The sequence below is a fragment of the Erpetoichthys calabaricus genome, chromosome 17 (genome assembly GCF_900747795.2).
Source record: "Erpetoichthys calabaricus chromosome 17, fErpCal1.3, whole genome shotgun sequence".
In the NCBI taxonomy this organism is placed as follows: domain Eukaryota; kingdom Metazoa; phylum Chordata; class Cladistia; order Polypteriformes; family Polypteridae; genus Erpetoichthys; species Erpetoichthys calabaricus.
In genome coordinates this window covers 55093328-55118394 of record NC_041410.2, presented here as the reverse complement: position 1 = coordinate 55118394, position 25067 = coordinate 55093328, and the positions used below count along the sequence as shown (strand labels likewise).

Genomic DNA, 25067 nt, shown 5'->3' with positions numbered 1-25067 from the left:
GTAAGGTGGTTGGTGCCTGTCGTGGCGGCAATCCCTGAACCTGTTGGTGGACACCGGCGGTGAGGGATGCCGTCAAGCTGAAGAAGGAGTCCTACAGGACCCTTTTGTCCTGTGGGACTCTGGAGGCAGCTGATAGATACCGGCAGGCCAAGCGGAATGCGGCTTTGGTGGTTGCTGAGGCAAAAACTCGGGCATGGGAAGAGTTTGGGGAGGCCATGGAGAACGACTTTTGGACAGCTTCGAGGAGATTCTGGTCCACCGTCCGGTGTCTCAGGAGGGGGAAGCAGTGCAGTGTCAACACTGTATATGGTGGTGATGGTGCGCTGCTGACCTCGACTCGGGACATTGTGGGTCGGTGGGGGGAGCACTTCAAAGACCTCCTCAATCCCACTAACATGCCTTCCAATGAGGAAGCAGAGCCTGGGGACTCGGAAGTGGGCTCCCCCATCTCTGGGACTGAGGTCACCGAGGTGGTCAAAAAACTCCTTGGTGGCAGGGCCCCGGGGGTGGATGAGATACACCCGGAGTTCCTCAAGGCTCTGGATGTTGTAGGACTGTCTTGGTTGACACGCCTCTGCAACATCGCATGGACATCAGGGACAGTGCCTCTGGATTGGCAGACCGGGGTGGTGGTCCGCCTCTTTAAGAAAGGGGACCGGAGGGTGTGTTCCAACTACAGAGGGATCACACTCCTCAGCCTCCCTGGAAAAGTCTATTCGGGGGTCCTGGAGAGGAGGGTCCATCGGATAGTCGAACCTCGGATTCAGGAGGAACAGTGTGGTTTTTGTCCTGGTCGCGTAACAGTGGACCAGCTCTACACCCTTAGCAGGGTCCTGGAGGGTGCATGGGAGTTTGCCCAACCAGTCTACATGTGTTTTGTGGACTTGGAAAAGGCATTCGACCGTGTCCCTCGGGGAATCTTGTGGGGGGTACTCCGAGAGTATGGGGTACCGGACCCCCTGATAAGGGCTGTTCGGTCCCTGTACGATCGGTGCCAGAGCTTGGTCTGCATTGCCGGCAGTAAGTCGAACCCATTTCCAGTGAGAGTTGGACTCCGCCAGGGCTGCCCTCTGTCACCGATTCTGTTCATAACTTTTATGGACAGAATTTCTAGGCGCAGCCAGGGCGTTGAGGGGGTCCGGTTTGGTGGACTCAGGATTGGGTCACTGCTTTTTGCAGATGATGTTGTCCTGTTTGCTTCATCAGGCCGTGATCTTCAGCTCTCTCTGGATCGGTTCGCAGCTGAGTGTGAAGCAGCTGGGATGGGAATCAGCACCTCCAAATCCGAGGCCATGGTCCTCAGCCGGAAAAGGATAGAGTGCCCCCTCAGGGTTGGTAGCGAGATCCTGCCCCAAGTGGAGGAGTTCAAGTATCTCGGGGTCTTTTTCACAAGTGAGAGAAGAATGGAGCGTGAGATCGACAGGCGGATCGGTGCGGTATCCACAGTAATGCGGGCTCTGCATCGGTCTGTCGTGGTGAAAAAGGAGCTGAGCCACAAGGTGAAGCTCTCAATTTACCAGTCTATCTATGTTCCTACCCTCACCTATGGTCATGAGCTATGGGTAGTGACCGAAAGAACGAGATCGCGAATACAAGCAGCTGAAATGAGTTTCCTCCGCAGGGTGTCTGGGCTTTCCCTTAAAGGTAGGGTGAGAAGCTCAGTCATCCGGGAGGGGCTCAGAGTAGAGCCGCTGCTCCTCCGCATTGAGAGGAGTCAGATGAGGTGGCTCGGGCATCTGATCAGGATGCCTCCTGGACGCCTCCCTGGTGAGGTGTTCCGGGCACGTCTAACCGGAAGGAGGCCCCGGGGAAGACCCAGGACACGCTGGAGGGACTATGTCTCTTGGCTGGCCTGGGAATGCCTTGGGATTCTCCCGGAAGAGCTAGAAGAAGTGGCCAGGGAGAGGGAAGTCTGGGCATCTCTGCTCAAGCTGCTGCCCCCGCGACCCAACCTCGGATAAGCGGAAGAGGATGGATGGATGGATCTTGTACATCTAGACACCTAGTATATCTATATCTATATAGCTGTGTAAGCCCATGCTGTAAAAAGCACAGGGTCCTAGAAAGTATTGAAATCATCAGAAAAAAAAATTGAAATGTAGAGATGTCAGGCAATTGGAAGGAACTACTTTGGGCATCTCTCTCCTAGGAGGTTTCGTGTTGCTGACGTGCTTGCATCGTTTGTGCCTTAGCGGATAAGCGACTGTCTTTCTTTGGAGGTTTCGCTTTGCCGATGCGCTGGCCTCGCTTGTGTATCCTCGGAGGTGGAGCTCTTACCCTGACTCCACCTCTCCCTCCCTGGTCAGACAGACAGACACACACACACACGTAGACATGTAATAAGATATTAGATGCTGTATGCAAATCTCATAAACCGATATTTTATTCATAATAGAACATAGAATACATGTCAAATGCTGTAGGTGATACATTTTATCAAAAATATTAGCTAATATTAAATTTGAAGGCAACATATTCAAAAAAGTTGGTACGGGGCAACAAAAGGCTGCAAATGTAAGTGGTACTAAAACAAAACACCAGGAGGAACATTTTGCAATTAATTAAGTTAATTGGCAACAGGTCAGTTACATGATAGGGTATAAAAAGAGCATCTTAGAGAGTCTCTCAGAGGTAAAGATAGGCAGAGATTCACCAATCTGTACAAAACGGCATCTACAAAAGGCGAAACAACTTCAGAATATTGTTCTTCAACGTAAAATTGTGAAGACTTTGAATATCTCATCATCTACAGTACATAATATTATCAAAAGATTCAGAGAATCTGGAGAATTTTCTGTACACAAGAGACAAGGGTGAGAATCAATATTGGTTGCACGTGATCTTCAGACCCTCAGGCGCCACTGCATTAACACTAGAATTACCAGAGTCTACGAAAAAACTCGTAGATCCGGCCCACCTTAAAACCGTTCTCACCTCTCTTTTGTCTTCTAAATGAGCCGATTAAGACGAGCCAGCAAGCAGCCGGCTATTCCATCCCCCACCGTCGCAGAACGTTCACTAAGTTTTCCCAGCTCATGCCTTGTTTGATTATCTGGGAGTGACTGAACTGCTAGAGTTTTAGTGTGGAAATAATAGATCGTTATTTGGAACACACGCATTTCATGCGTGTTCCGTTTCTACAGTAATCTGTGTAAACACATTGTTAAAACAGAAACTTTTTCATATTTTAGTAATAAATGTTACAAAATGTGGCATAAACTATAGCATTTGTGAAGCCTGATGTCCAAACATCAAATAAACACTTTCACAAAAGGTTCAACAATGCTACAACACCTTCTGTGGCGTAGCAGTAAGATTTGCTGACTTAGCACTACAGCAGCCTTGCCGTGCATTATAGACCCGAGTTCGATTCCCCGCTGGGGAGGAAGTGTTTTTTTTTCTTTGTAACCTCAAACGGACATAAAATTTATAAATTGGTATGCACTGTAAATCATTAAGTTTAAAATGTCGATCGCGGTTATTTCTGTTGATTAATTCATACATTTTTACTTAGAGTCAGAACAGGAGCTTATTCAGCTTCTGATCTGACTCTTAACAGCGCCACAGTATAAATTCACACCCAATCTGACGCTGTTCGTTTTCAAATAATATTGTACTAGTGCGATTATGTTTTCTGATTGGTATAACTCGCGTCGTCATAAAATGATTTCTTCAAAACGTCACATATATTTGTCTCTTTCTTTTTTTAAAATGTGCGTTGATCACCACCAGCATGTTGTAGCACACAGCAACTGGAACTACATGTTCTTGCACGCACTGAATAAGCGCACTGAATAAGACAGCGCTATATGCAATCATCAGATTCAAATGTTAACAGTTCACAGTTCACACACACGCAAGGATCGTCTTTCTTATATTTACAACGTGTGTACCTGTTACAATGTATTCACTTCTCTCTATGCTGTGGTTTCTATTACACACCTGAAAGAAAGTCAATATATGTGAAAACATCATCGCACTAATGCAATATTATTTGAAAACGAACAGCGTCAGATCGTTTGTGAATTTATGCTGGAACTGGAAATTCTCTAATGTGGAATCAGTTCTGTATTGTTGTGGGCGTGGGTGTGAGTGGTGGACATAACTGGGAATTACTGTGAATGTGTGTGGTGTTTTGAGATAATGAATAGAGCTGCGAATTACAGGTGTTTGCTCAGTGTAATAGAAACCATAGCACAGAGAGGTGTGTACACTGCAACAAGTACACATGTAAATGTAGGAAGGGTGCTCCTTGGGTGAGCTATAGCGCGTCTTTATGTGAAAACAGCAGTGTCAGATGGGGAGTGTCTGATGATTGCATATAGTGCTGAAGTTAATACTCTTTAATATGCTTTCCTCTGCATGTCCTGGAGTACAAAAGAAACAGCATACAGCAACGTGTGGGGACTGGCAAGATTGCCAGTGATACACTGCAGAGCTATAGCACGTCTTTATGTGAAAACAGCAGTGTCAGATGGGGTAGGAAAAGTGAATAAAAAACACAAAAACAAAGCTAACCTTTACAAATATCATAAATATCATAAATTACACAGGCTGTTACAGACTGAAATCAAATGTATCTTTATATTCTAAAATAGTAAAAATAAGAGCAGTTCACTTCTCAAAAGGGAGTCGTGCAGGATCGAACTCATGACCTGTTGATTGCCAGTCAGCAACTGATACTGTTGCACCACAGCAGCAGTCGTTGCAAATAAGTGGAGAAGTGTCAATGTCGCACACTAAGGCGGCTTTTTTTTTTTCTACAGTTGTATTTTTGAATAAAAGCGCACTTGTTCCGTTATATTTGTACCTTTCGTGAAAGTGTTTCTTTGATATTTGGACTTCAGGCTTCATATATTATATGGTTTATGCCTATATTTTGTCATTTACTACTAGAATATGAAAAGTTTCTGTTTTAAAAATGTGTTTACACAGATTACTGTAGAAACGGAACACAAATGAAATGCATGTGTTCCAAATAACGATTTATTATTTACACTCTAAAACTCCACTTCACTCCCAGATAATCAATCAAGGAATGAGCTGGGAGAAATTTGTGCACGTTCTAAGTCAGTGGGGGGATGGAATAGCCGGCTACTTGCAGCTTGTACATTTAGATGACAAAAGACGATGGAGGAGAGGTGCGAAAGGATTTAAGAAGCGATTTAAGGTGGGACAGATCTACGAGTTTTTTCGTAGGCTCTGGTAATTCTAGTGTTAAAAACAGGCATGATTCTGTCATGGAAATTACTTCATGGGCTCTAGAACCTGGGAGATAAGTGCCCTGCCCAACGGCGATCGGCCCTGCGGGGGCAAACTTTCCTTCTGTGTTGCAGGCAGGGACTGCCCGGGTCTGCGTCAGTGGCAACGGCATGCCGATCCTCAGGCTGTTGTTGGGGCAGAGGTGGCAGCACGCGATGCTAAGAGGAAGGAGACGCTGCAGCTCAACGGGCCGCAGCAGCTGCTCGGTGCCTCGGAGGCACGTCGCCGCAACAGAAGAAAAAGAAACAGAGCCAAAATGGCCGCGGACCGGAAGTCCCTCCCCGGGACAGGCTCGGGATTGGGCGGTGTGTCTTGCGTGTCCGCCGATGATTGGATGGAGGCGGGCCCAAGGAATGTCCATCCCGGGCCGAGGAAGGACCCGATGGGGCCTGTGGGAAGGCCTCTCAGAGAGCAGCCGGCGGATATGCCTGACAAAAAGGTAAGGCAACCGCCGACTGACGATCTGTGCTTGCTAGCGGATCTGCGTTAGTTGGAGGAGTGTCTCCAACCCGCTGAGTCGCTATTCCAGGTGGTACGCGTCATTCCGTAGAGGATTGAAGGAGCTGGAGGTGAAGGCGGCCACGTCTGTGATGATGCTGCGACAGTGGGCGGATCGGTGTGGCGCTGGAGTCTTCAGCCGGAGGGACGCGGCGGGGAAGGTAAGTGAGACCGTCCCCGTAAAGGAAAAGGGAGATCCCACCACAGGGGCCCGTGACATTCGTGATTGGAACCATGTCGGTGGGTCTCCAACAGCGGACGCGGCAGTGCAGGCTATTGGCAAGGTGAGGGGAGCAACAGCGAGAGGGCAGACAGGACAGGGGCTGACAAGTGCCCTGGGTCCTAGAGCCCGAAGCCCCGAGCCTGCAACAGTCTCCCGTCAGTCTTGGTGGACGCAGACGGGAACGGGTCTGTACGTTTGTCATGTGCAGACTCAAACCGCCATGGCGTCCAAGAGTGATAGGAGGAATCGAGGGGTGAATGCCGGTTCCTCCAATAGGAAGGGGCATGCAGCTGGGTGCACACGTCCAGAGAAGGGCCACTCCCCAAAGTCAGCGGAGAAAAAAGGAATGTAGGCGGTCCCATCAGTGTCGTCACCTGGAGGGACACGGAACCCGTGGAGGAGGTGCCGAAAAGGCAAGTTCCGGGGTCCCCGTCAGAGGGAGGAACGCTGCCAGAACATAGCGCAGAGGGACACCAGGGAAGGGTGTCCAGGCAGCGGCTCTGCCCCCTTGTTTCTGTGTGTTGCAGGACTGGACCCGGGACGAGCAGTAGGACCTGCTTCGTGGGAAGCCAGCCCTCATCGGACGGACTGTCTGGCAGGACGACACTTCGCTGGCGATGGGGCAGCCCCACAACCGGCGGAGGCTACGAAGGCGCGAGCGGCGCAGAACAGAGGGGCGCGAAGACCTCGGAGAGGGTGCCAAAGAAGAGAGTTCCAGGGTGCCGGATTGGACCCTGGACAAAAAGTAGGACCCACTTCGGGGTTTAACCGTCCTCACGGATTGTGTCGCTCAGACCAACGGGTCTTCGCTGGCGATGGGGCACTGTGGCACCTGGCTGGGGTTCATGCCCGGCCGGGATGCCCAGGAGGACCGGAGGAGGGCTTGTGCCTCCTTCAGAACACGAGGGGGCGTCCGCCCTGGTTGCTTTGGGGGCCACGGGTACAGAGCTTGGAAGCTCAACCCTGTAGGGGCCCGTGGTCACCACCAGGGGGTGCCCCGATGCCTTGGGAGCCCTGGACCTCAGCACTTCCGCCACACAAGGAAGTGCTGGGGGGAAAAGGAGCAGGGACACCCGGAGTCCTTCCGGTTGCACAACCGGCACTTCCGCCACACAGGGGAGTGTCGACGGAAGAGTGTTGGGAAGCACCTGGAGTCCATCCGGGGTGTATAAAAGGGGCCGCCTCCCTCCAGTCATTGGCAAGAGTCGGGTGGAAGTAAGACGGAGCTCAGAGGAGAGGAGTGGAGGTGGACCAGAGACTGAAGGCATTGTGTTGTGTGGCCAAGGACTTAAGGGGTGATTGGTGCTGCAGCACTGGGTTTGTGCACTTATGGACATTGTATATATTGTAAATAAACATGTGTGTGGAGAAACCATCATGTCTACCTGTCTGTGTCCGGGCTGTTCCCCACAATACATACATACATACATACATACATACATACATACATACATACATACATACATACATACATACATACATACATACATACATACAATATAAACTGAAATAAAAACTGAAAAGCTGTGAGTGCGTATGTGTTTAGCCCCTTTTGCTATGAAACCCCTAAATAAGATCTGGCCCAACCAATTAACTTCAAAAGTCACATAATTAGTTGATGAGGGTCCACCTGTGTTCAATCAAAGTGTCACATTATCCATATTACTAACCGAGAATGCTAAACCGGATGATGGACGCAGGCACATCCGGCAATGGGCCGTAGCTGCAAAAAGACGTACTGCGCAGGCGCAAAAAGAGTCCGCGAGAGTCGGCTGAGGAGCCGAGAAAGGCGGACAAAAGAGGGCGAGAGAGGCGGATGAGGGGCCGCGAGAGGCGGACAAGACCACAGAAAAAAGGAGTGAGCACAGGAAAAATGGAGAAATGAGGCGCAAAGAGCACCGAAAAAAGGAAAAGGCACATAAAAAAGTATTCAAACGCAAGCAAAGCACGAAACACATTGCACACGAAACTAGACCCAAAAAAAAAAAAAAAAAGAGGCTCGCGCACAACAGCAAGGCACATCCCCCCCCCCCCCCACAGGCACCGGACGGGACACACACCAAGAGGGGGATTCAACAAGCCCATGGAACACAAAAAAAAGAACACAAAACCACCCCACAGACCCTACAAGCAAGGGACGGGACACACACAAAGAGGGGGATTCAACAAGACACAGGAACACAAAAAGAAAAAAGACGCTCGCGCGACAACAATCCTCACCCCCCCCCCCCCCCCACCCACACACACACACACACACACATCCATAAGAAGTGACACCCAAAGCCACATATTCTAAAGTGAACGTCAACACCTTCACACTAGACAGCATAGGTGTCAGCATAGGTGGATCTCCTTACAATAAAGCACTATTAACCGTTCAACTGCAGAAAAGGAAACATATTAACAGTGACTGCGATCCTCCTTATTACTTATCCATATTTCGCATGCTGAGAAAGAAACAAGTCATGAATACACGGTCACGTGTACAAAACGAAAAGGAAATGATAACAGGAACAAACACACGAACACGAAAGAAACAACAAAATAGACGGCTATGCAGCATAGGTGGATCTCATTACAATAAGGCACTATTAACCGTTCAACCGCAGAAAAGGCTCCATATTAACAGTGAGTGCAATACTCCTTATTACTTATCCATATTTCTAAAAGATAAAATGTCTCGACTCCAAAAACGCAAAGCTCAACTAAAGCTTCTAACTAACGATGTACCTAAAAGTAAAAACTTTATGAACTGCATTAAATCCTACAATAGTTCATTTGCTTTTGCATATACCGGAGTAAATATCAGGCCACCAAAACGCAATGGACCATACTGCTTTCGCATATGTGCACAAATACTGCATCGCATTGGAACAGTGCACCCTGAAACAAATCAACAACGCAAATATGCACAAATCTACATCCTAGATCCACATTACGCAAACTATCAATCAAAGTGCTGCATCGCAACAGGCACGGATTCAAAACGAAACACCTCCCGTCTCCGACATACGTTAACGGCAAGGAAGGCTACAACGGGCTTCTCACACAGCACAGGCAAATCGATTACAGCTCCAAAACAACACGTCCCAAATACTACACATGCAACAACGCGCCTCTCAAACGGCACAAGGAAAACATACACCAGGAAAATTCATTCGGATTAATGAATGTCATTTGCAATCATTGTCATTCAGTTCACTTCCCTGAAGAAACAACTGTCAATACAAGTTATACATTTACACGTTGTTGTCAAAAGGATCAAATTAGACTGCCTTCTTTACATTCATATACTGAATATCTACAGAAGCTTATAACTGACGATGTACCTGAAAGTTAAATCTTTATCAACTACATTAGATCCTACAAATCGGTATCCACTATGAACATTAACGGTGGCACTGCACGTGACATCCGTCTTGAAAAAATGTTGTTTATTGATGAATGTTCAATGGCATGAAGTCACTTACTCAACACCATTCATAAACTTCTACAAACGTTTATGAATAATAATATTCGATTTGGAGGAAAGGTACTTTTATGAGGAGGAGATTTTAGACAGTGATTAGCTATTCTTCCAGATGCCATGCACTCAGCTATTGTTCAGTGCACCTTAAAATACGCAGACAATTGGCATTACTTTCAAAAGATACAGTTAGTAAAAAAGATACGATGTCCAGAACCAAATCATAACAATTGCTTATTACAACTGAGAGATGGTACACTCACCAATACAGATGGACTTCAGCCACATATTATTACAATTCCTCAAGCCTTTATCTGCGACGACTTAGTTACAGAGACATTTGGAACAGCAATCTCATTAGACCAAATGCCCCTTTTAACACAACGCACTATATTATGTCCAAAAAATATTAATGTGGAAAACATAAATACCCAAGTCATTCCATTACTTCCTGGAGAGACACAACTCTTTCTAAGCTCTGACAAACTTGACTCTGATCACAACAATAACCATCTTAAATGACCTTACAAGTTCTGAGCTGGAATTACCTTTTACACTTAAACGGCGTGTACAAAGACATTTTCAAATAAACCTTTACACTGTGCCACACACTTTATTGTTTGCTTTCTATTTGCATCATCTACACCGTCACACTATTCTATATCTCATTCATACATCACGCTCTTTGTCATTCCCAACACCAGGGGTTGGCGAGCAAAGCGAGCAGGGGGCGGAGCCCCCTAGTGTCTGTATAACTAGACCTTTTCTGAAAGGTCCATAACTCTGCAACACCACTAAGCAAGAAACATGAAGATCAAGGAGCACTACAAACATGTCAGAGACAAAGTTGTAAAGTACAGATCAGGGTTGGGTTATAAAAAAATATCCCAAACTTTGAATATCCCATGAAGCACCATTAAATCCATTATACCAAAATGGAAAAAATATGGCACCTCTACAAACCTGACAAGAGAAGGCCACCCACTAAAACTCACAGACCAGGTATGGAGGGATGACCACTTCACAGAACAGGGTTTTGTGGAAGAGTGGCCAGAACAAAAGCCATTGCTTAAAGAAAAAAATAAAACACATTTGGTGTTTGTCTAACAACATGTGCAGGAATCCCCAAACACATGGAAGAAGGTCCTCTGATCAGATGAGACTAAAATTTAACTTTTTGGCCAATATGGGTAATTCCACTTGTGGCACAAACCCAACAATTCTCATTACCACAAGGGCATCATTCTCACAATGAAGCATGGTGGTGTCAAATAGTGCTGTGGGGATGTTTTTCATTCACAGGGACAGGAAAATTGGTCAGGGCTGAAGGAAATACGGATAGCACAAAACACAATAAAATGTCTTGGAATGGCCTACTCAAAGCCCAGACCTCAATCCAATCGAGAATCTGTAGCATGACTTGAAGACTGCTGTACACCAATGCAACCCATCGAGCTTAAAGGAACTGAAGGAGTTTTGCCTTGGGTGAAAATCCCAGTGGACAAATGTGCTAAACTAAAAAAGACAACGCCCAAGAGACTTGCAGCTGGAACTGCAGCAAAAGGTGGCTCTACAAAGTATTGTCTTCTTTTAGGGGGAATACCTATCCACTCAATGTGTCACAAAAAAAAATATTTTGCATCTTCGAATTAGGAATATTATTTAATTGAATGGTTTTAACCCCCCAAAATCCATTTTAATTCCAGGTTGTAATGCAACAAAACAATACAAACACAGAGGGAGATTAATATTTTCACAAGTCATTGTACAGGGCCCATTTATTCCCAATTAACCTCATATGCACAATTGGTATCTGAAAAGAAACCGAGAAGAAAATCCATATAGAAACACAAATGATGGTGATGATGTGCCATTTAACAAGCAATCAGCTAGCCTCTGTATAATATGCGTCTATTTTAAACCATTTTCGTACATTTTGCTCAAACTAATTTACTGAAAACACTATTTACTGAACTGGCTGTTAATTTATCACCACATATGGCAAAAACCATGACTTGTGTCAGTCCTTAGTGTAGGTCACTTAAACAGCACCTGTTTTAACTGATGCAGATATCTCACAAGAACTCTTTGCAGTGTTTTCAGGGTCATGGTAAATATTCATGAGTCTGCTGTAATTTTTTTGCGCTCAGCTGAATTGCTTTAAAAGACCAGTCTATATACAGGAAATGTTAGAGGCAAATTTTATTTAATAAAAAAAAAAACTGAAATTATTAGTCAAATATTCAGCAGCAATTCATGTAAATAAAAGCAAGAAACACTCATTATAACTGAATAAAATATTTCAATTTTCTTTGGTTCCACAAATGAAAAATAAATAAATAAAACAACAAAACACCAGCTTTGTACTTTTTACAAGACTGACAAAACGATTACCAGAAAGAGCAACAATTTTTTGTTCCATGTTGGATTGCAGCTTCAGTTTTTAAAGTGATAATAAGCTGATTATGCCAGCCCATCACAATATCAGATATTCAAACACAACAGGTGTCATAGCCAATTACTTAAGCTGAGGTATAATCTTAAAATTCCCAGGTTCTGCAGCACAAAACATTTTGAAATTATAAGTTGTACAGTGACATATTTATTATATTTATTTTATACTCTTTTGTTTTAATACAAATTGCATCCCCTTGGAAAGTATTTTGTAGGCTTTAAGAAAGATCTGGTGCTGTTGGTGCCTGCTCTGATGCGTTTGATATCTGGGGAATGCTAAGATGAATCCACATGCTGTGTTAAGTTTCCAAACTCAAATGTACATAGATAAAGTCCAGACCGAACTATTAAAATTGGTAAATGACACAATTTCCTTAAAGTTAATCAGTTTATGAAGATATTAAATTTCATATTCAACAACACCCTGTGTTTTTAGGATAACACCTACAAAAAAAAGAAGAACCTGCACAATCACATACTATAGAAGATGTTCCAATTACAGGACCCTTCTATATTTTCTTCTTTTTTTCTGTTAAAGTTAGTAAGTTTCTGTGCATTTTATCACATGAATTAGGCAATTCCTCTGATTTCACTTGCTTTGTTGCAAAATAAATGTGCTTGAGAAAGTACCTCTTGATGACAACAATAATGGTGCAAATTAAACTGGACAGGATGTAGCTTAACAATGATGTTATTTTTACACGTCTGTGCATTTTGAAAAGTAGAACAAAGTAGAAACTAATAATGAAAGTGAGGTAAAACAACCAAGAATGCAACAAGAATGCAAAAAGAAGAACAAACACATTTATGTGTACCAGAAGCTATTACAACAGCATCATTCACTGGTTACCAAACTTAGAGCCCTTGTAACCGTTAAAGATAGGAATTCAAGTGGTTGGTGAAGGTGTAGATCTGGTGAGGCTGGTAGATCTGGTAAGAATGAGGACCTTGGTTACAAAAAAATAAGGGGTGCTAGATGGTTATAAATTGTACGAGGGAGTATGGTCTTGTCTCTCTAACTGGAACTTAACCTTTATTTGCTAAATTGCAAAAATGTTTGAAATTAGAGTATCCTGCAATTACCGGTACTAAAGCAACATTTTAATTATATCTTTTTTTAAACAACGTATACTAGCTAGATGTAAACTTTCATAAGAGTCAAATTATTAATTAACAGCAAGAGCGGCGTTTGGGGGTGGCAAGAGGAGTGACTGCCCCAGGCCCTGCGCCTAAGGGGGCCCCGCTTTTGAGGTCCCTGTGTCCCATTTGAGCGGATTTGTCAAGTTATATTCTCCAGTTATATTTTGATAAAGTCTGCGTGTTATCTTGCAAAAATGTAGATGAATACCGTAATGAGAAAATTCGGTGTATATTAACATTTTTTTTAATTAAATTTGTGTGCAAGTTTATACAGTCCACACATACCGGTAACAGCGTTTGACATAACCGACCCTGCGTATGGTTGGTCAGCCCTAGGCCCCGCACACCCCTTAGACCGCCTCTGATTAACAGTCAACACTTTTTTAATTCAAACTTATAAATAATCTCATAGCGCATTTTTAGCTCGTCTTTTTACTGTGTACTAACTCAGATCTGTACTTGATTCTGACAGTTTAAAGGCTGATCTGAACTTCTGTTGAATGTAAGCTATGATGTAAAAAAAAAATTAAAAAAAAAAATGGAAATGTACTCTCTTTCTGGAAATAATTATCACACTACCATTGTGACCTGACACTTGTCCTTAAACCTGGCCCCTTATACCCTCTATTAGTTCAAATAAGAATCTGCTTCAGAGACAGAATACAACCAATGCTGCTGAAGAAAATACAAATCTGCATACTTTTGCTAGAAAAGTAATTTTACATTTGCTACCAGGCATTTTTTAATGCAAAAAAAACTGTATTAGAAAAAAAATGGAAATGAACTAAGTGCTAAATTTAATCATAGTCATCAATTCAATACATTTTAAGAGTTACCTTTAGGCACTGAACTTGCTCATTCTGATTTTAAATCAAATATATATTTACTTTTTATGTAACAATGCTTATGCTTCAAAAGCATTTTATACTAGTTGAATGATATACTTGGTGAATGTCCCACTCAAATACATATATTAAGTCAGTGCCTCTTTGCACGTGTTGCCAAGTGTAAATTTCAATATTGAAACTTGATCATGTCAGGTATTTTATAAAATGTTGTTTTAAATGCTGTACTTTACATAAATAAATAAAAAGTGCACCTCTGTTCAAAAGATGAGTGATGCCAACAAGGACTTCTCATGCCCCTTTAGTGTGGTAGAGATGCTAAATATATTGAATGCTTGAATGCATGTTTCATAGAACTTAATAACAGGAAAACAATTTGGCTGTGAAGTATTAATACCTTTAGGATGCATACAGTACATTCAACTGCAAGGTACATTAAAAATATTTTTGCTTGCTAATACAGTTATTTTATGACCTGCTATTCTCATATGGCAGTCCTTAGAAAATATGCATAAGAGAATCTTTTGATATCAGTACTACAAATACTAAACAAAATACTTATATTTATTTAAAAATTTACTGTACTAGCATTTTACAACTAGCATTTGTTTCTGCTGTAATCCATACAAATTAAACTGCAGCACTGACCAACAGTGCACAGTATTTTTCTTTAACATAAATAATCAGATTTTGCTAATAGAGCTGAATAACATCACTTACCCAAAAGACATCTTTAAACTGCAATTCCATCATTCTTCTCTTATGTGTTGTGCAGTATTTTCAAAAAAACCCAGAGCCACACATTTGTTCACTTAATTCACATAATTAAATAGGGCAGTTACTACATAATAAAGTTCAGTTTTAAAAAGCGATTGCTCTGTGCTAATTGCAGGTTGCACCAAAATGAGGAAGAACCTTTCAATGTGCAATGTGTCAAATGTCGTCATTAACCACAGCAACAACCGGATTTAAGAAAAGCTGCTTTGAAAAAAAAGAAGAAAAGCATGCAACAAGTGCAACATTTGTTTTGACAAACACAAAATAAAGCAACAAAAATAATAATTTTAAAAGGCTCTCCATATTACTGACTTTATTAAAAAAAATACAGAAATTTTAATATAGGCAGTAAAAGTTTTGCCATTTTACTGTACTCTTTATCACAAAGCTTAGCTTATGTTGGTCTACCCTCTAGTGGTGAAGCCTGTTAACTACAAGGTGTAATGTAATACTGAAACCACCTACTGTGATCATGTACATTTAAACAAAAAAAAAACAGTAATAGTGAAGAAAAAAAAATCCGAAACTTCCTGAAATGTCAAAATACACCTATTGTAAGCACTTAAAACAGAACTACTATTTTTCCTTAAATTCTGTATATACAGTACTACTCAGACAATGACTTACAGTAGGAATCAAATTCATACAGTATATATAAGCATAAAAGTCAAAAAGTATTGCAAATAAATGCAGGTACATTATCTGCACAGACATCTTCACAGATCTAATTCCACAACTTGACATCTCTTAATTAATAAACAGAAAATAAGCATTTTTTCTCTTCTATTTATTTCAACAGGAAAAAGAGAAGCAAATAGCCAAGGGCCACACATTCTATGACTATTGTAACTGTGGCCAAATTTAGAGTAACACTCTTTACTTAACATAAAATTGTGCATATAAATACCTTTGTATGATAATGTTGTTTTAAATGAGATGAAATAATGAATTCAAAGAACTCAGTTTTATTTTTTTCCAGATCAAGGAAATGTTTTTATAAGGGGGGATAGTAGAACATTCTCTGACTTAAATGACATATCAAAATCAAATCAGTATACAGCAACAAGTTGTTTTTTGTTTTATTTTATGTTATTTTATACAGACCAAGGTGTTTTAGCACAAGAGAAATGTGTATGGAACCTCTCTTGTAAAATGTAACAAAATTGTGTCAGGGACTAAATTGGGTACAAAAGTGAGATGTGCCTGATGAAAGAGGTGCACAAGACAAGGCTGGAAAAAATGAAAAGAAAAAATCTGGTGCATACGTGGAGTTTAATGGAGAGGAAGAAATATGTAGATAGGTGTAGAGATGTCATAAGGAGAAACAGGCTGAGATTGTTTGGAAGTTTGGAGTGAAACACAAAGAATGCCTGCGAGAAAATCTACACTGTGCTCAAAGGGTTAAAGCCAAGAAGGTGGCCAACAAGAAAGATGTGCATGAATTGTCACAATCCTGATTGTTGCTGTTGTTAGAAATCATGAACTGTTACGTTTTCCTTTAAGAGACCAATCATTAACAGGCATCAGATATTGTTCTTATATACATATTTATACAATTTCTACAGAAATGCTTATTAATATGCTTAATATATATTTAAACTTTGAAAACCTCTATATAACCTTTATGAACACACACAATATGAGTGACATTTTTACTGTCAGATGTTAGTATGGTAAACACAGGTCAAATAAAATATCATTGGCACAAGAAATATATGGGACTACTTCAAAAGAAATGTCTAAATTAATTTAGTAAAAAAAAAAGAAAAACTGTAACATTTCTTTTCCCATTGTTCAAAGTGTTTGTATCAGGATAAAGCTGTAAAATCTTGGCATACACATTAGTGTAATTTGTGAATTATGTAAGGCAGACTTGAAATCAAGTCAAAAACAAATCACTTTTGACTATTTACCATTGACTATCACAGTTCATCATGAAAAAGACGTTTATCATGCAACTGCCTGCCATAGTCGGTGGCTTCACTGCTAATAAAGAGCTCCTGGTTGTTCAAAATTTCAGCTTCTGTTAGCTTTCCATCATCATTAAGATCCATCTCCTTGATGAGATGAAATGCCTGGAAAAATATAAGTTAGTGAACATGTCAATAACAGATGCAACATTTAGAATCATTGACATCTTATTTTTATATTTATGTTTCTTTAGGCAATACAATGGTACAGAAGTCATATTGACAATTTACAGCACTTGGACCTCAAATCAATTATCTTCGAGTAAGTACCTTCTGAAGAAATCTGCACATTCTTCTTATGTTAGTTGCAGGTTGCTTCAAGGAGTGCCATGCTGCCAAGAGGAACAAAAATTGATAGTGCCGTGCTGCCCAGAGGAACAAAAATTGATAAGATCATGTGGTTGTATGCATCCTATGTGAAGTTTGGTCCTGTCATATGATGATTTTTGCTAGGATCTATAAAAGCATCTTCTCAAGCAGGTCTTAAAAGGTGGGCCCTTCACATGTGATAACAAATGGTATAGATGTATATAAGAGATATTAGTTTAGGGGACTTGCAGCTTCTTGACTATGAATCAAAGGCAGATTGGAACCACACTAAGAAGTTATGTAGTCATGGATCTGAAACAGAAACATCCCACTTTATAGTGCTCAGATAATACATTACTGCACCAGAATAGCACTGGTGTTTTCCATTGCCAAAATAATCCTATCACTATGAAGAAGAAAGTTTAACTCCAAGCATTCTGGAGGTAGGATTACAGTTGTTACTGCCAATGCTACATGCTAGTTGCTATACTGTGATACATCATGGTAGAAGCAATGCTTAAAAACTGAAATTAGAATAAAAGTAGCAGATTAAATGTTATGGGCAGTGGGGCATCTCCCATGTTAAAGATGCACAACACTTTTGCAAGTCACGATGTGTAAACAAAACAAATCCTTCAGAATTCAAAAAATCTGCACTGAAATTTCTGTAACAAATACTCAAGAAACCTCAGGAGTTCTAACAGTGACCTGGAGAATTCATTTGCTCTCCTAAGCACTAATTTTACAGTTCATCAATTACAAGATGAACCAAATAACCGATTTTAATCAAAACCATTCTTACATTTCCTTAAATTCTTAGTAGTAATGTTTTTGAACACAGCACAGAGTGTGTTAACACTATATGCCTCCAGGTGTAACGAAAACTAAACAATTATTATTTTTCCACCCCTTGCACCATCACTGCCATGGTTAGTCCCAATTGTTTTTTTAACATTTACATTATATTTAAAAATTAACCCAGCCACAGGAGATACACAAACCAGTGTGTTTCTTCGTGCTGGTCCCAAGCCCGGATAAATGGGGAGGGTTACGTCAGGAAGGGCATCCAGTGTAAAATTTTGCCAAATCAATATGCGGACAACAATACAAATTTCCATACCGGATCGGTCGAGCCCTGGGTTAACAACGACCGCCACCAGTACCGTTAGTCAATAGGGTGCTGGCGGAAATTGGGCTACTGTTGGCCGAAGAAGGAGAAGAAGAGGGGGGAGACATGTCCAGAGGCAGGAAGAGAGGAGGAAGGTAAAGAGAGTGGAACTGAGGGTAGGAACTTTGAATGTTGGCAGTATGACTGATAAGGGGAGAGAGTTAGCCAATATGATGGAGAGAAGGAAGGTTAATGTATTGTGCGTGCAAGAGACTAAGTGGAAGGGGAGTAAGGCCAGGTGGATCGGAGGTGGATTCAAATTGTTCTATCATGGTGTGGATAGGAGGAGAAATGGAGTAGGGTTATTCTGAAGGAACAGTATGTCAAGAGTGTTCTGGAGGTGAAAAGAGTGTCAGACAGAGTAATGATTATGAAGCTGGAAATTGGAGGTGTGATGATGAATGTTGCTGGTGCATATGCCCTGCAAATTGGGTGTGTAATGGATGAGAAAGAAGATTTTTGGAGTGAGTTGAATAAAGTGATGAACAGTGTACCCAAGGGACAGAAAGTGGTGATTAGAGCAGATTTCAATGGACATGTTGGTGAAGGGAACAGAGGAGATGAGGAGGTGATGGGTAGGTATGGTGTCAAGGAGAGGAATGAAGAAGGTCAGAGGATAGTGGATTTTGCCAAAAGGATGGACATGGCTGTGGTGAATACGTATTTTAAGAAGAGGGAGGAACATAGGGTGACGTACAAGAGTGGAGGAAGATGCACACAGGTAGATTACATCCTATGCAGAAGAGTCAATCTGAAAGAGATTGAAGACTGCAAAGTAGTGCCAGGGGAAAGTGTAGTTAAGCAGCATAGGATGGTGGTCTGTAGGATGACGTTGGAGATCAAGAAGAGGAAGCGAGTGAGGGCAGAGCCAAGGATCAAATGGTAGAAGTTGAAAAGGGAAGACTGTAAGGTTGAGTTTAGGGAGAAGGTGAGACAGGCACTGGGTGGTAGTGAAGAATTACCAGACAGTTGGGAAACTACAGCAGATGTAGTAAGGGTGACAGCAAGAAGGGTGCTTGGCATGACATCTGTACAGAGGAAGGAGGAAAAGGAAACCTGGTGGTGGAATGAAGAAATACAGGAGAGTATACAGAGGAAGATGATGGCAAAGAAGAAGTGGGATAGTCAGAGAGATGCAGAAAGTAGATAAGAGAACAAGGAGATAAAGCGCAAGGTGAAGACAGAGGTGGCGAAGGCTAAAGAAAAAGCATATGATGAGTTGTATGAGAGGTTGGACACTAAGTAGGGGAGAAAAGGACCTGTACCGATTGGCTAGACAGAGGGGTCAAGCTGGGAAAGATGTGCAGCAGGTTAGGGTAATAAACGATAAAGATGGAAATGTACTCACAAAAATAAGGGGGATGTGCAGGACTGTAGTAACTACAGGGGGATAAAATTGATGAGCCACAGCATGAAGTTATGGGAAAGAGTAGTGGAAGCTAGGTTAAGAAGTGAGGTGATGATTAGTGAGCAGCAGTATGGTTTCATGCCAAGAAAGAGCACCACAGATGCAATGTTTGTTCTGAGGGTGTTGATGGAGAAGTATAGAGAAGGCCAGAAGGAGTTGCATTGTGTCTTTGTGGACCTGGAGAAAGCATATGACAGGGTGCCTTGAGAGGAGTTGTGGTATTGTATGAGGAAGTCGGGAGTGGCAGAGAAGTATGTAAGAGTTGTACAGGATATGTACGAGGGAAGAGTGACTGTGGTGAGGTCTGTGGTAGGAGTGACGGATGCATTCAAGGTGGAGATGGGATTACATTAGGGATTGGCTCAGAGTCCTTTCTTATTTACAATGGTGATGGACAGGTTGACATTCGAGATTAGACAGGAGTCCCCGTGGACTATGATGTTGGCTGATGACATTGTGATCTGTAGCGATAGTAGGGAGCAGGTTGAGGAGACCCTGGAGAGGTGGAGATATGCTCTAGAGAGGAGAGGAATGAAGGTCAGCAGGAACAAGACAGAATACATGTGTGTAAATGAGAGGGAGGTCAGTGGAATTGTAAGGATGCAAGGAGTAGAGTTGGCGAGGGGTGGATGAGTTTAAATACTTGGGATGAACAGTACAGAGTAATGGGGATTGTGGAAGAGAGGTGAAAAAAAATGTGCAGGCAGGGTGGAATGGGTTGAGAAGAGTGTCAGGAGTAATTTGTGACAGACGGATATCAGCAAGAGTGAAAGGGAAGGTCTACAGGACGGTAGTGAGACCAGCTATGTTATATGGGTTGGAGACAGTGGCACTGACCAGAAAGCAGGAGACAGAGCTGGAGGTAGCAGAGTTAAAGATGCTAAGATTTGCACTGGGTGTGACGAGGATGGATAGGATTAGAAATGAGTACATTAGAGGGTCAGCTTAGGTTGGATGATTGGGAGACAAAGAGGCGAGATTGCATTGGTTTGGACATGTGCAGAGGAGAGATGCTGGGTATATTGGGAGAAGGATGCTAAGGATAGAGCTGCCAGGCATAAGAAAAAGAGGAAGGCCTAAGAGAAGGTTTATGGATGTAGTGAGACAGGACATGCAGGTGATGGATGTAACAGAACAAGATGCAGAGGACAGAAAGATATGGAAGAAGATGATCCACTGTGGCGACCCCTAACGGGAGCAGCCGAAAGAAGAAGAAGAAGACATTATACTTAAAAATTAAAACACATCTCACATCGAAATAAAAAAAAAAACACTGTCACTTACACATCACAGAAGTAGTCCCACGCATTGCTAACATCCATCTTCAAACCCTCTTATCTTATTATTACAAATAAATATCAGAACATTTACCAGTGTGAATGTAGCCCAATCTGTTTCATACTTTAGAATGATTCTGGTACAGAATTGGTGGTCAGTATCAAAGACATGTAAGTGTTAAGACACTACGAGTAGTATTTTAAACTGAATGTAGTCTGTTTATACTTATATTGAAAGTTAATTTAAGACATACAGTTGTAAAGAGCGAACCTTTTAAAACTGAAGACATGACAAACAGTTCTGAATTCAGATGGTAACACCTGTCAATATATTTTACAAACATTCTGTCTTATTTAATTACCTAATAACAAATCCTGATAAGTCAGTTACTTTTTCATAAATGATATGGATCCAGTTCACAACAATCAAGAGTTTGCATATATGGCACTTTTCATAGAGAATTCTATTGTGACATACAGTAGTATATGGCTCGAATATATGACTCATTTATAACACATTTCAATTGGTTGGTACATATCACTAATCGTAGTATAAGTGTGTGTGTTTTTAGCTGATAATTTTGTTTAAGCAAACTGCAAATTACAGTACAATTATTTTACCACTTCTGCAGATGGAGAAATGGAAACTTAAAAGGCTAGCTACAGGTTACACATATTCAGTAGTTGTGATTAAACTAACACAATTGTTTAAATTGTTTAAAACCAATGCCATGTTGCCTGTCAGGTAAATGGCTTGTTGACAAATTTGCCATTCTCTTTGTAAAGCAGTGTTTCATCCACGTCCCCTTAGTTTCCTCTGTTACCTCTGAATCTGTGTTTTATCATATAGTCAAAATAATTCTAATGTACACATGCTAAAACTGTTTATTATCAACTGAAGGCAATCCTTTTGCCCACTGTGAAGGATGACACCAAGACTGAAAGTAGATGGATGCAAATAGCATACCCTGGCATTCAAAGTAATGGAGCTGAGCTCCTTAAGTTGTGACACAAGAAACAAATTGTCTTTGTTGTTAGATTACTTTCAACTACTTATTAACCAATTTATGAAACAATTTTAAATATTAATATATATGCAACTTTATAAAACAAATAATTCAACATGTTCTTTCTAGCACTGGACTATATTTGTTACAGTATATTAAATAACCAGCTTTTAACCTTTCATAAATGAAGGAGGAAATTACAAGAAATGGACAAACATTTGAAACTTACTTAAACATTCATTCATTTCAGGGGTTTATGTTAACAAAATATTTTAATCATCCAAGCAATACACAGAAGGTATTTAAAAGATAGATAAAATTTTAGGTTATGACATAAAAACTGTTCAATATAAATTAAAGGGTTGTTATCCCCAGACTAAAAATGCACAAGTGAGACCGCATTTGGAGTACTGCATGCAGTTTTGTTCACAAGGCTACAAAAAAAGATTTAGCAGCATTTGAAGTTGTGCAGAGGAGGGCAACCAAGTACTGTACATCACAGGACTTAAGGAAATGTCGTACTCTGACAGATTCAGAGAATTAAACCTGCTTAGTCTTGAGCAGAAGAGACTGCATTGGGACCTAAACCAAATTTTCAAAATTCTCAAGAGCATTAATAAAGTAGATCCAAAAGAATTCTTTTAACTTAACAATGAACCATGTACAGTAATCACTCGCTATATCGCGCTTTGCCTTTCGCGGCTTCACTCCATCGCGGATTTTATATGTAAGCATATTTAAATATATATCGCGGATTTTTCGCTGCTTCGCGGGTTTCTGCGGACAATGGGTCTTTTAATTTCTGGTACATGCTTCCTCAGTTGGTTTGCCCAGTTGATTTCATACAAGGGACGCTATTGGCAGATGGCTGAGAAGCTACCCAGCTTACATTTCTCTTTCTCTTGTGCTGACTTTCTCTGATCCTGACGTAGGGGGATTGAGCAGGGGGTTGTTCGCACACCTAGACGATACGGACGCTAGTCTAAAAATGCTGAAAGATTATCTTCACGTTGCTATCTTTTGTGCAGCTGCTTCCTGAAACAACATGCTGCACTGTGCTTCGCATACTTAAAAGCTCGAAGGGCACGTATTGATTTTTGCTTGCTTGTTTTTCTCTGTCTCTCTCTCTCTTTCTGTGCTCTTGACGGAGGGGGTGTGAGCTGCTGCCTTCAACAGCTTTGTGCCGCGGTGCTTCGCATACTTAAAAGCCAAACAGCCCTATTGATTTTCCTCTGCCTTTATGACAGTCTCTGCTCCTGACTCCTTTGAAGAGGAAGATATGTTTGCATTCTTTTAATTGTGAGACGGAACTGTCATCTCTGTCTTGTCATGGAGCACAGTTTAAACTTTTGAAAAAGAGACAAATGTTTGTTTGCAGTGTTTGAATAACGTTCCTGTCTCTCTACAACCTCCTGTGTTTCTGCGCAAATCTGTGACCCAAGCATGACAATATAAAAATAACCATATAAACATATGGTTTCTACTTCGCGGATTTTCTTATTTCGCGGGTGGCTCTGGAACGCAACCCCCACGATGGAGGAGGGATTACTGTATTCGAGAATACCACTGCAAATTAAGAGAAAGTGTATTTAGGACATAATCCAGGAAGCACTCCTTTACACAAAGAGTTGTGGGAATTTAAAACAAATTACTGAGACATGTGGTTGAAATAGAAACTCTGACAACCTTTAAGAGGTATCTGAATGAGGTATTGGGAAAGCTCAGCTATTAGCTAAACAAGCAAGTTAGATGGACTAAATGGTCTCCTCTTATTTGTCAAACAAATCATGATTTGATCAGAGCAGCGCTGACAAGCTAATACGTACAGAATGGTTTCCTTACATGTATCCTTATGCAACTTGTTTATTAGGAAACATCGTTATTTTACGTGATGTTTTCCGGTCTTCTGTGGTGGCGTTCTGCGCCACCAACACCTGATCAAAGCACCATGCAGTCCTTACACTGATGGATTGAAGGCCAGAAGTCCACATGACCATCATCGTCTTATTCTTCCATGTGAAGCCTGAAACCCATGAGGACTGATTGAGATCATTTATGTTAGGTAGAATGCCTAGTGGGGGTTAGGCGGTCTTATGGCCTTGGAACCCCTGCAGATTTTGTTTTTTTCCCCAGCCCTCTGGAGTTTTTTGTTTTACATCATTTGTATGAAAATGTGCTATATACATAAATGTTATTGTTGTTATCCTGTTATTATTTTTTTAAACAGACAAGTAGAAGTGATGAATTTTAAGAAATATAGAACATATACACATATATAGCGCAAAATAAAAAAAAAAATAGAAAAACACTTGCCTCCTCTGTGGCCGAGTCTAAATTGTTAGGCACCATCCAATTAAGCAGCTCCTCATTATTAAGCTTTCCATCTTTATTTTTATCATAAACATTTTCAAAGCGTTCTCTCTCTACAATTGCCCATTCAGCATCATGGTCTGCACCTAAAGATAAACAAAGATGCAAAAATGTTGCATCAAAATAATGGTATGGAAAGTCTCAAAATATCCAATTAAAGAATGCATCACTAATATGCAAAGTTTAATGTAGTAGGCTCCATTTAAAATTGTGTGGCATTGTTCTTGAAGAGCCTGAGTTTTTTGGCCTGGAAAACTGGAGAAAAAAGTTGTATTTGAAATTTAGACATTTTCTGGTATGCTCATGTTATGCTCTAACATAGTAGCTTAAATCAACAACCATATAAACTTCACAAATCCACCATGAGTGCTGTTCCATCTACTAATCTCTGAAAGTTCATGCAAAAATTCATGGAAAATGAATGACAGTTTTCATAGAAAACCTTAATAAATTGTTATAAGAATAAGCCTCTTTCACAATGGCACTCCAACCTAGGTTTAATCCACTTTTATTTAATTTAATAACTCTGTATGGTGTAAAAGCACATATAGCATATACATACTAGAGTTAGAGTAACCCAGGCTGGACTCAATGTATGCTTACCTACATTTGTTGACCCAAGTAAAGCGGTCAGTGCAAGTATGTAATTTAAAAAAATAATAAAAAAAGTAAAAACATTACAATAATATCAGTTGACATTTAGAACTATACAGTGTTAAAAACAGAAATAAAATGTTATACTTCCACATACAAATTTATCCTGTGGTTTGCTTTTCAGTAAATTAAATAATTTCTTACAACACACAGGATAAAAATGTATTACAAAAACACTGACAGCAATTGGAAAATGTGTTTGTTTTGAAATGTTGTCATTTCTTTATGATGTGCATCAT

At 41.2% G+C, this 25067-nt stretch overlaps 3 protein-coding genes across 4 annotated transcripts in view; 1 reads left to right on the top strand and 2 right to left on the bottom strand.

The window, feature by feature from the left end:
- Positions 1-14815, bottom strand: part of pstpip1a (proline-serine-threonine phosphatase interacting protein 1a) — a 229282-nt gene extending 214467 nt beyond the window's left edge. Inside the window, exon 1 of the mRNA XM_028822610.2 lies at positions 14609-14815. Coding sequence (XP_028678443.2) covers positions 14609-14641 — 33 coding nt within the window. The 5' untranslated portion in view covers positions 14642-14815. The remainder of the gene's footprint in view (positions 1-14608) is intronic.
- Positions 1-19371, top strand: part of LOC127526110 (craniofacial development protein 2-like) — a 1015936-nt gene extending 996565 nt beyond the window's left edge. The window contains exon 2 of the mRNA XM_051920359.1: positions 18692-19371. Within this exon, the coding sequence (XP_051776319.1) occupies positions 18692-18998 (307 nt within the window). The 3' untranslated portion in view covers positions 18999-19371. The remainder of the gene's footprint in view (positions 1-18691) is intronic.
- rcn2 (reticulocalbin 2) overlaps positions 14948-25067 on the bottom strand; it is a 36122-nt gene continuing 26002 nt past the window's right edge. For both annotated transcript variants that reach the window (XM_028822611.2, XM_028822612.2), the window contains 2 exons: positions 24118-24260; positions 14948-16740 (listed from right to left, as the gene is read on the bottom strand). In XM_028822611.2, the coding sequence (XP_028678444.1) occupies positions 16588-16740; positions 24118-24260 (296 nt within the window). In that variant the 3' untranslated portion in view covers positions 14948-16587. The remainder of the gene's footprint in view (positions 16741-24117; positions 24261-25067) is intronic.